This window comes from Pelodiscus sinensis, chromosome 3, assembly GCF_049634645.1.
Source record: "Pelodiscus sinensis isolate JC-2024 chromosome 3, ASM4963464v1, whole genome shotgun sequence".
NCBI lineage: Eukaryota > Metazoa > Chordata > Testudines > Trionychidae > Pelodiscus > Pelodiscus sinensis.
Genome location: NC_134713.1, coordinates 128,132,354 through 128,144,578, shown reverse-complemented (window position 1 = coordinate 128,144,578; position 12,225 = coordinate 128,132,354). Strand labels below are relative to the sequence as shown.

The 12,225-nt window shown below is 41.8% G+C and overlaps 1 protein-coding gene across 1 annotated transcript in view; it reads right to left on the bottom strand.

The window, feature by feature from the left end:
* RYR2 (ryanodine receptor 2) overlaps positions 1-12,225 on the bottom strand; it is a 648,519-nt gene that overhangs the window by 106,770 nt on the left and 529,524 nt on the right. The window contains exons 75-77 of the mRNA XM_075924816.1: positions 8,570-8,704; positions 1,103-1,215; positions 25-121 (exon numbers count right to left, since the gene is read on the bottom strand). Coding sequence (XP_075780931.1) covers positions 25-121; positions 1,103-1,215; positions 8,570-8,704 — 345 coding nt within the window. The remainder of the gene's footprint in view (positions 1-24; positions 122-1,102; positions 1,216-8,569; positions 8,705-12,225) is intronic.

Below are 12,225 nucleotides of genomic sequence, written 5' to 3'. Positions count from 1 at the left end.
ATTATCCCAGCATCCAGAACATACTGCTAAATCTTCTATCAGTTTATCTTCAAAGTAATGCTCTTCTGTTTCAATCCAAGACTTTTCATAACCTTGAAGAAAGAGATTGACAGCTCGATGCCTAAAAAAAGAATATTTAAAAATAAAACTATTCATCTATAAAAAGAAAGGCTACACAATATAAATTCATTTTATTCAGAAAATTTTACAGCTATTACAACCAATTGCATAGGGGAGCAATATTTCCTGGTATGATCTGTCAAAAACACACATTTGTTTAATTACCTCTTCCCTACCATTTTCACTCGTGACCACTATTCAAAGTGTCCGGCATTGAAAACATCTACACAAACTCATATCAGAATCATTCAAGTACATTTTGAAGCAATTAAAAATAGTAAGAGAAAAATACAGTCTTTTCAATGATGATGTGGGGGTTACATTAGTTTGCTTCATCTTTCTTAGCAAGAGGCCAAATGATATCTTGGAGAGGGTAGTATGCTGTACAATGAAAACACAGAATCTAGAAATACTTTAAATCAAGGACTGAGCCAAACAGCAAGTCAACTAGAGGCAAATCCAGCCCCCTCTCTCACAGCCACTGAGACTTCTCAGGTCATAGATTCTGTACTTCTGGTTCCAAAAGGGAGAACAGTGACTGAATGCAGAGGGAAGACATGCAGACATCTTCCCGAGTGGAAATATGGCAAGACTAGGACACATTACTATTTGAATAACCCCAGATCTCTTCCTGTCGAGAGTGTACGCCCTGTAATTACTGTGGACCTAAAGATGATTCATTGCCTAAGATGCGATTTATTTCCCCTCATGATGCTGTACAGATCTCTGGGATGCATAATTCGGTGTTTGGGCCATGAGCCAGATTACTGTGTGTGCATGTAAATGCAGGAAAGAAAATTTATGCAGAGAAGGGAAAATACCATGGTCAGCTTTTTTCACTTAGTACTTTTAGCAGCTCTTCTCAAAAGACATATTACAAAAATGTACTAAATCATTGCGCATTTTTGTTTCAGAGATAAAAACAGAAAACTACATTGGTAGGAGTATTTCCTTCTTGGGATGCTTGCCACACCATTCTTACCTTGGCAGATTATATAATGGAGCCATTCTAAAGCAAGCCACGACTGCTCTTTTTCTCTGTTTGGATAGCAATTTGTGCCACACTGCCTTTTTGGACCTCTGAGGATGCTCAACCTAGTATACAAATTACACAATGAAAAATAAACAATGTGTCTTTTCCTTGACTCACTTTAATAAAAAAAAAAACTAACCTTGGCACAAGCCAGAGAACAAATAACAGAAAGTAACTAGCAAAAATAATTTCTACATGCTATTCAAGTGAACAGACAAATCTTATGTGAACCACATGATTCAGTGTCCCTTTTGGACTCTGTGTCATTTTCGTAATTTACTCTTGCTCTACTCCTGGCCCACTGGAACTAGAGATTAATATGTCACTGAGGACATCACTCACGTAGTGCTGGAATTCAATGAAAAACAAATTATTTCTTTTTTTGTTTAAAATGTCTCTTTTTATACTGCGAAAAAGCAATACACCCTTTTTAATTAAAGTTATTTTCATACTACTAACTATACGTGCTCTGGATGACCACGCGGAGAAGTGAAAAACTTATCATAGAATCATAGAACTCGAAGGGACCTCAAGTGTCATCGAGTCTAGTCCCCTGCCTTCATGGCAGGACCAAGCACTGTCTAGATCAGATAGAACTTATCTATCTCCATAACCCTGCAGCCCTTTCCAAAAACGCAAATAGCCAAGATGAACATAAGGTGATCTCAAACACCTTGGTTGTGCCCATAAATGTTGAAAATGAACAGACCTTTCTTTGTAGTATATCAGTTAAAATTTATTCCTAAAACAATTATTTTATTCTGGTCAAAACTACATAATTCTTACTCAAGAATTAATTGTTTTCTATGGACTACCAATTCAGACATCGGAGTAACCATGCAGTTTTATTGTGCTCTAGTGTAGATACATTCTCTCCTCCCCACATCATCAAAAAGGACAATGGCAATTAAATATCACCACAGTTAAAGACTTGATGTTCTCACTGGTAATAAAAGAAACTATCGCACTTTGAAATCCATGACAATGAGAACGGTTAAGGACACAAAATTGAATGTAGGGAAAGTAGTTATCAAAGAGTATTTTATTAGTTTAGTGAACTGTTCAAATTAAATAAAACCCCACAAACAACACACCCAGGAGCTGTGAATAGAATCACTTAATTAAACAGGCAAAGAAATTGCAGGGTATCCACAACACAGTGGAAAAGAATTAATCTCAGTGAAAGACAGATGAAATGCCAAAGCCCCCTTCAAAAGAAGGAACAAAAGTGAACCAAAATTGTTATAAGAAAGGGTATGAAAGAAATCACTGTATAGCATTCACACTGAGAATCACAAAACAAAATGAAGCCATCAGAGCTATTAATAGCCAGCCAAGCACATCCCAAAGTAAAGCTCATTAATAATATATTTACAAAGTGCTATAAAACTTTCTATACTTCCCAAACAGAAAAATCGCTGGTGCATTTTAGAAGATCTCTGGAAGTAATAAAAATAGAAAAAAATTAGACATGCACGAAAGACAAAAACCTAATGGCACCTCCCTGCAGATGCAATTGCCAAAGCTTTCAGTATAATGCCACCTGGAAAGCACTGGGATTTGTTGCGTTATAACAAAGTATCATAAAAATTAATGAAACTGATTGTTCCCATGACGGATAATATTGTTCACTTAAGATTAAAGGAATGGAACTACCTATTTTAATGAGGGAAGCAAATGTTTATGAAATACATGAAGAGAAAAAAATATACATGGACATACAATGAAACATATGAATTTAAAGAGAAATACATTAGAAAATAAGAGCTTAGGTGTATGCAGACTGCTCAATTTAAGGAGAAAACAGATTTCCTTTAAAGCTGAATAGTAAAGGAAGTTTATGGTGGGAAGGAAAAAGAGACTCCAATGATGATCTCCGTGTTTCCAAAATAGGATGTGGATTCAGATTTTACAGTTTTTTTATTGTATGTATTAATAACAGAGAACCCCATTTGAACAATTTATACCTGCCTCTGGAAATTTCCATGCATCTGACGAAGTGGTTCTTTGCCCATGAAAGCTTATGCTCCAACACTTCGGTTAGTCTATAACAGTGGTCCCCAACCATTTGGGGTTGCCGGGCGCCAGGGGGCGTGGCCATTCGCCCACCGGGCGCCCGGGGGGCGGGGCCCCCCCGAGCGTGGCCCCCTCATAGCCGCATTCCCGGGGCCGGCGCTGGCGCTCTCTCCCCTCCCTCCCCCAAGTGCCGCGCGCCCGGGACCGGCGCTGGCGCTCTCTCCCAAGCACCGCGTGCCCGGGGCTGGCGCTGGCGCTCTCTCCCCTCCCCAAGCGCCGCGCGCCCGGGGCCGGCGCTGGCGCTCTCTCCCCCATGCGCCGCGGGGGTCAATCCGCGGCGCCCCCGGGGCCGGTGCTCACCGTGCACCACGCGCCCGGGGCCGGCTCCGGCACCGTGCATGCGCCATGTTCCCGGGGCCAGGCCAGCTCTGAGCACTTGGCGGGCGCAGACAAATGCCCCCGCAGGCGCCATGGCGCCCGCGGGCACCGTGTTGGGGACCACGGGTCTATAAGGTGCCACAGGACTCCTCGCCACATTTGAACAATGTTCTTTAGTCTCTTGACATCCATGGGACTACTGACTTACTTAAAGCTAAGGATGTGCTGAAGGGCATACAAATATTCAGTATGTAACAAGTTGCTGTATAAATCTACCCTGTACTAACTTCACAAAGACTTTCCATGTGCAGCCATCTGTTAGTGTGCTTTGATCTTGTTTCAAATAGGATTAGATCAAATTGTACTAACAGATTGTTTAAGGGCATCAGCATGGTTCATGAGGACAGTTAGTCCACAGGAAGTTAATGCTGGGCAAGTTCACACCTGAGATGGGTACAAATTAATAGTGTAGATAATCCTGATTAACTTGTTGAATTGGGACGAAAATGTTCATCAATTTAGCACAGTGTTTGCAGGAACAGTCAATAAATGGATACAGGTACGAAATCTAACTAATGTGCATCATGAAACTGAGCTCCTGAACAGACTGAATTCATGGCTAGCCATTTTAGGCTAGTTCTAGTCAATGACTGAGCTGTGCAAAGTAAATTCAATGGACCAGGCAATCTGACTATTAATATGTACTTTAAGATGAGCAAGGTAAATTAGGTGAAAAATAGAATATAATCCAGTGAATTTTCAGTTACTCCTATTGCCTCAGCCAGAAACAATGAAACTTCTGTGAACACCTAGTCTACCTCAAGATTGTGTGGACATAAAACTGGTGGAAAGATACCTTTTCCTCACGCTTCAGTCCTATACCATGCACAGTTTGACCTCACCAGAGAACTTAGGCTATAGTTTATTATCTATTAAAATGTTAATAAAAGGGGTCACATGATCTTATAATATAAAGCAAAAATACTAGAAAACAGGATAATCCAAATGCTGGTTTGCTTCTAAGGTAGGCAGATCCCAATGGTGACTTTGCTCATGAGTCAATTTCTAGAGGCGCAATGAACTCAGCTAAAAACAAGAAGTGATTACATTTGCTGCAAAATGTTTAAATTATTATTGAAATAAAGAGGAAAAGTTACTGTGGTTAAATGTGAAATGATGAACATTGCAAAACTGTCATGAGAAGTCACATGTTAAGTTACCACAACTCATCATCTTGAAATATACTGTAATAATGAACATTACTTACCACTAGTCTAATAGCTGTCTCTATGATCTCAGGAGGTAAGTTACAATAAAAGATTCCCACCTTTGGGTCCAATTTTTCAGAATAAAGCTACAGAATACTCTCCTAATTCTAATTTTAAAGCTACTAAACTACCTCATCAATAAGTAGCATCTACTGAGGAATTGCACTGGTCCCAAATACCTTAACAAGCAAGCTCATTTTTTTGAGGAGGGTAATAATAAATATTGCCAGGGAAAACATGCTGTATAGTCATTACGGTCAATAAATAACTACACGGGAAACAAATATTTAAAAATGGGCTCTTCAGTCTAGTGGAGAAAGATCCTTGGATTCACTAAATAACAATCCCGTGAATAAAGAAGCAAGGAATAAAACTTTTATTAAAAACCTTAAGAGAATCCATGTTGAACTGTTGTATTCAATTGCTCTTTGTTCTAAACCTCTCTGCTTCCAGGGCATATTTCAAAATTCCAGTATTCATAACACTGTTCCTTTTGAGTGAGCCTCTCTACATTCTAATATTTCACAAATATACCACCACAGATATAACAAGATCCAATGGCCGGAAATTGAAGCAGGGGAAATTCAGACTGGAAGTAAGGCATAAAAGTTTAATGGTGAGAGCTATTAACTACTGGAACAATTTATCTAGGAACACAGTTTCTAAACCAATCACAGTTTCTAAACCAAGATTGGATGTTTTTTCTAAAAGTAATATGCTCTAGGAATTATTTTCGGAAAATTCTATAGCCTGGATTATACAGGTGGTCAGACTAAATAGTCACAATGGACCCTTCTAGTTTTGTAATCTACAATGGGTCCCCAATATCTTTTTGGTTCCTTTGGCACTGACTAAAGTAATGTAAATAATAAAAAATAATTCAAAGAATAAATGTTTCAACTCATTCACTATTCAAACTTATTGCTGACTAAGGCTATGTCTAGACTGCAAGCCTCTTTCGAAAGAGGCTCTTTCGAAAGAGCCTCTTTCGAAAGAGCCTCTTTCGAAAGAGAGCGTCTAGACTGCACGTTGAACTTTCGAAAAAGCGGCTTGCTTTTTCGAAAGAAAGCATCCAGTGAGTCTGGATGCTCTCTTTTGAAGAAGCCCTATTTACATTGAAGAACGCCTTCTTTCGAAAGAGGAACTTTCGAAAGAAGGCATTCTTCCTCGTGAAATGAGGTTTACCGCCATCGAAAGAAAAGCCGCGTTCTTTCGATTTAATTTCGAAAGAATGTGGCTTGAGTCTGGACGCAGGGGAAGTTTTTTCGGAAAAAGGCTACTTTTCCCGAAAAAACCCCTCAGTCTGGACACAGCCTAAGTGTATATTCTTCCATATTACAAACTGGAAGCATACAGCTCAAAAGGAGGCTTGTTTTGCTGACCAAAAACTATGTGTAATGTACATTTTCAACACCAACAATAATTATTTAATATTATTAATTAGTATTGAGGCCTCAAACAACTTTTATTCCTCCATATCTTAAAATTTGAAGTTATTATCTCAAATCACAGAATTGTACAGCTACCTAGTGTTGGAATTTGCCAGCTCAGTTTCAATTGGTATATTTTCATGTGTAGGGTAAAAAGTTGGAACTCCACTAGTAACCTCCCTCCAGCCTGGTAGTTCATCTTGTAGTTTGACTGTGATGGGTCGTGCTCTCCCTGCACTAAGCAGGAGAAGGCTAACCCAGCCCTGAGAGCTGAGAAAGCCACACTCCCTTTGCCTTACTGGGCATGTTCAAGCTTCACAGCTATAAAAGGAAGCAGCTCAGCTTCGGCTGGTGGCTGGAGAGAGAGAACGGGCATTGCCAGCTCCAGGCAAATTGCAGTGACCACCCAAACACAGAGGTTCTACTATGCTGGCCGGACGCCAGATGCTCCCAGAGCCCTCACAGGTTCCAGAAGCAAGCAGGATCAGTCAGATCCCTGACAAAGCAAAGACGACAGAGATTCATGATAAAGCTGGGACAACTGTAGCAGGAAGCAGCCCTGGGATGGTGACAGCTACATGGAGAGTGAGCTACTGCCGGGAAGTCAGCGTGTTTCAGCTGGAGCTTTCCCCGCTGACTTAGTGACTAGAGAAAGCCACTGGAGTGGGAGGGCCTGGAACCCACCTGCTGCTGGATGTAAACCTTCCCCTATCAGCCATCCCTTGAGAGGTGAACACGCTCCCCCATGAGGAGGGTCGAGTTACTGACTGGGACTAATGAACTTCACTGCTCTTCAAATAGGGACAAGTTATAGACTGTTGCCATTGGGTTGCCCTGCCCCACAAGGAGGGACTAGTTTTAACTCAGACTACTGAAATGCACTGCCCTGCGAGTAGGGGCAAGTCAGTTGATCATAGCCATTGAGCCAAACTGTCCCATGAATTGTGGCAAATTACAGACTCTGACCATTGGGCCACCTTGCCCTGGAGACTAAAGACTTTGGCGGGTGTAGTTACAGCACAAATCGGGGAGCAAAAGTGGAGAGTTTATGTGAGTGCTTGGAGTAAGGGGGGCACCCTCACCCCACACTTGGTAGGGTGTCCTCCCCATCCATGTTACAATGACCCATTGTAGACTCCCCTTTAACCAGTCCCAAACTTCTGCAATTCAACCACAGGTGGGACCTCCCTGGTCTGGCACCATGGGGACCTGACCGGTTCCAAACAAGAGAATTTGCCAAACCAGGGGAGGTGTCCCCTATCACCAGCTCAAGCCAACCAGTCCCCTGCCTCTGGCTCCCTCTATCTCCTCCCCAACCGGGCTGTGTGCCCTTTTGCCATGCCCTACCCCCACCCCTGGGCTGCCATGGGTATCTGGGGTTCTCCAGCCCCAGGCTACCGCAGGCTGCCATGGTTCACTGGACCCATGCTATTGCAGGTGGCCATGATTTTCCGGTCCCGTGCTGAATCCATTTCCATACCATCAACTGTGGATCTGATACCTGTCTGTAGTCAGTTTGTTGATCTATTCATTATCAGAATATAGCTTGTGTTGCCAAGCAGTCTGGATAAACAAGTGTTTTATGTACTTTACAGGAAATGTAATTGTTTTCAAATGTATGTATATTTACCCAGATTCATTTTAATCAGCAGTCCTTACCTGGATTTTAAAGTTATAACAGATACTTTATAAACAGGGTATCTCTAGTAAAGCTATTTTTAAAAACCAGTTGATAACAACTATTCTTTAAGATTACAAAATGACAAGAAATATATTAATCTGAATATCATGTTAAAATATACAGCCTGTCACCAGAGGTTTGGGTAGTTTGCAATTAAGTATTCTTGTATGTAGCAAATTTACCAGGTCCAGGAAATAGTAGGGGGGACAAAATGAAAAATGTTCTAAGTGTGGGAAACTTTAATTGTTTGTAATTTAACACAATGTTCCTCCCATCATGGTCCATTGACCATCGGAACTCTGTGGAACATTTTTTAGTGGTGAACAGATATTTGGCACCATTAGGCCAGCGAGCTAACAGGCATGAACAGAAAGTTAAAATATATTTTCCTAATCATACTTTTCTTGTCAAACAATTGCTGGAGTTGCTGCAAGGATTTTATATGATCACAAATGATAGAGATGTTCAGAGGCTACTCTATCAAAATATGGTCCATACTATAAAATGTTTGCGATCTTCCAGGGTCTATGATCAGAATTTTTTTAAATCACAGTTCTGAGTGTGAAACATTACCTGTGGTTGCAAACACTTCCCATCATCTGCTTTTTAAAGTAGGATGTTATAAGACTGAAAAAAATCTAACCTGTTCCAGATGGAAAAGTACGTTAGCTATATGCAGAACTCTTTCCACAGTCTTCTCGGGATCTGAAGTATCTTCATTCCTGTTTGGTAAATCTTTGTAAAGGGCCATCTGCCACCTAATGGCAGGATCCTCAAGCTGCAAGAACAAAAGATATTCCACATATAATCTAAACAAAGTATTCAAAACACAAGGGTCAAACAGTTTATGAAGTACTCTTAAACATTTCTTCAAAGATAACAGAAGGTCGATTCCTTTTGCTAAACCTTTCTTTTTGAGTGACTAACTGTAGTAACTGGTAGTACCGAAATGTGGCACTGTTCCTCATAAAACAATGGGAGGATGTATGCAAACAGAACTACATGGCTACTTTTGTGCAGAAAGTTTGTTGAACACTTAGGCTACGTCTACACTGGCATGATTTTCCGGAAATGCTTAAAACGGAACAGTTTTCCGTTATAAGTATTTCCGGAAAAAGCGCGTCTACATTGGCAGGATGCTTTTCTGGAAAAGCACTTTTTCCAGAAAAGCATCTGTGTCAATGTAGACGCGCTTCTCCGCGAAAAAGCCCCGATCATCATTTTCGCAATCGGGGCTTTTTTGCAGAAAAGAAATCTGTGCTGTCTACACTGGCCCTTTTCCGGAACAGTTTTCTGGAAAAGGACTTCTGCCTGAACGGAAGCAGCATAGTTTTTCCGGAAAAGCACTGATGATTTTACAGTAAATCGTCAGTGCTCTTCCGGAAATTCAAGGGGCCAGTGTAGACAGCTGGCAAGTTATTCCGGAAAAGCAGCTGATTTTCTGGAAAAAGTGGCCAGTGTAGACACAGCCTATTAGGCTTTGTCTACATTACTCAGCTTTTAGCACACAACCATGTCACCAAAAGTCAAGCAGTGTAGCCTCTGGTTTTTGGCACTTTTGTTGACAACATAATTCCATCCCCAATGAGCAGAATGTGCACTGTTTATACTAGCAATTGTATCCGGCACAACTTTTTTCATTTGGAGGAAAGAGGAGTACCTCTGAACAACAAGTCTACATCTACACTACAGGCTTTTTGCACAAGAACGGCCCTTATTGCGCAAAAACTTGAGGAGCGTCTACACTGCATGCGTGCATAGTTCTTTGAGGACTGATTAATTGCAGCAGAGAGGTTTTTTTAATTAAGAGCCTGCTGCTTTCTAGCACGCCCTTTTGGGTAATTGGGTAATACTCTAGTTTAAACCACTATTTAAGAAAATAACACTGCTATCGTGGAGGAACTTTCTGCAAGGAAGAAAACTAGCCTTCCCACAAGGAAAACAGGATTCACTGGCTTTCTGAGAGCCAGTTGAGACAAGTAGCTTCACAAAAATAGGAATATGTCCTAACATAAGAGATCCTTGATCACTAGGCTTATGTTTCTCATACCTAGGTGTAAATTTTGAGCAAGAAAAACAGGCAACTGTAGGAGCAAAACAAGCAATCTGCCATTACCTCTTACAATAGAAACATGATTTTTGAAAGTGTTTGGGATACCTGAAGCCTTAATATAACTAGTTAGTAAACTCAGAGTAACATCAAATTACCTACAAAGATAGTTATGTTTATTTTGAAAACTGTAAATGAGCTTCAGTGTAATTAATATCAGGCAAGTCATTCAAATATAGCATTTTAAGTGTTAATGCAAAGGAATCTTTGCTTTTACAGTAAATATTCTTTTTAAAATGTGACAGTGTTTATTGGTTCCAAAAAGAAAGTTCTTTAAGGCTGTGAGACACAAGTGCTTAAGGAGAACAAGTTTTGAAATTCAGGGTTATGTTGTATTTAATTTGAAGTTACAATTGTAAGTACACTTTTTTATGTGCAGCTTAAAGGAACAGTTTGAAAATATAGCTTCTAGTGATGAGAGATGCATATTGATTTAGAATAAACTTCATTAGCTTTGGTGAGCAAATATTATGTATTTCCCTCTTCCTCCTGGAAACCATTTACAAATGGGAAAAAAATACATGTCACTGAAGAGTTTGTCAATGGAATATCCACTCTTTTACTTTAGATTCAATGAGGTTATTCTCTCCTTTATCACCAGGACAAGCCTGGATTTCATTAATAGGAGAAATCAAGAAATCATTTTCTTCCAATGAGTTTTAAGTAGAGGACACAGTATACTGAACAGCAGCAGACTTTAGTCTAAGCAAAGGAAGTTTCCTGAGTGAAATCATAGGCTGAGGTTGTTAAGGCATACCATATTTTAGCGAATATACCCCACACCCATATATCCCCCGCACCCAAATATACCCCACGGTTTTTGCAGTTTGAGTAAAAAAAATCTTGTATAGCCCATGCACGAGTATAACCCGCAGGGAATACAAGACTTTTTTTCAAAGTGGGGGGCTTCTATGGGTCGGGGTCGGGGGGAATTAGCCACCCTCCGGATGGGGGAGCACTCACCCCGCCTGGTTCCCGCACAGCAGCACAACCTCCGGGCAGGGGAATGAGAGTGCTCCCCCGCCCCTTCCTGCGGCTCCGCAGACGCCAGCCTCCAGCCTCCGGGCGGGGAAGCGCTCATCTCCCGGTTCCTGCACAAGAGTGCTCCCCTGCCTCTTCCTGCGGCTGCACAGGAACCGGGAGATGAGCGCTCCTCCCGCCCCTTCCTGTGGCTGTGCAGCCTCTAGCTTCCAGGCAGGGGAGCACTTATCTCCCAGTTCCTGCGCAGCAGCAAGAGGGGGCAGGAGGAGCGCTCCTGCACAGGAACTGGGAGATGAGCGCTTCCCCACCCGGACGCTGGCGGCTGTGCAGTGGGGGAGCACTCATCACCAGGTGAGTAAATAAAATCTTGTGTACCCTGCACCCGAGTATACCCCGCAGGGGGGTATGGGGTTTGTAAAAACGAATATAACCCACGGGTTATATTCACTAAAATACGGTAGTTGGTAACATCAAAATGGAGTCAGGGTTTTAAAAGGGAATTCAAAATGGAACCCGTCATGAGTGACAGAGACTTTGTGGCCAAAACACCTTTGCACACAGCACCGTGGTTATGAGCATGGCACCAATTATGTGCACATGCCACGGAAATCTGCATAAGGCACGTAGACTTTGCACACATCATTCTACTTTTCTACACACAGGACTCTAGTTGTTTTCCCGCCTTTGAACTCATAAATACACTGATTTCTGAAAGGATCGGGTTGGTAGTTCTTCATCACACCACGGAGGAGAGTCGTTTGCTACCTGGGAGCTTTGGCAAAGGCCGGGACCATCTCAAGTTACAAACAGACTTTCATCCCACTGCCACCATCACGGTGCTTGGATCCACTGTTGTGGCAACTGCCCAGCACAGTGAGTCCATAGCTATCTGCGTCCCATATCATTGGACATCAACCGCATGAAGCGAGATCTGCTTATTGTGGTGAAGGCCATCTGCAGTACCGGAACAGCTTCGTGATTACCGAGCAGCTTTGTTTCCCATCGCGAAGGTAAGGATCAAGCAAAGACAGACTGTTTGTTTACCTTACCAACTCACCTGCTCTAACATCACTGAGGTTTACATGCCTAAGGACTCCTCAGAGTTCCTCCCCTATGGTTGTCCATAGCCACAGGGTAGAAGGTCCTGAGCACCTGTTCCTGTGCCATCGGACTTCTGACTGAGTACAGTATTCCACCGTTAACCTATG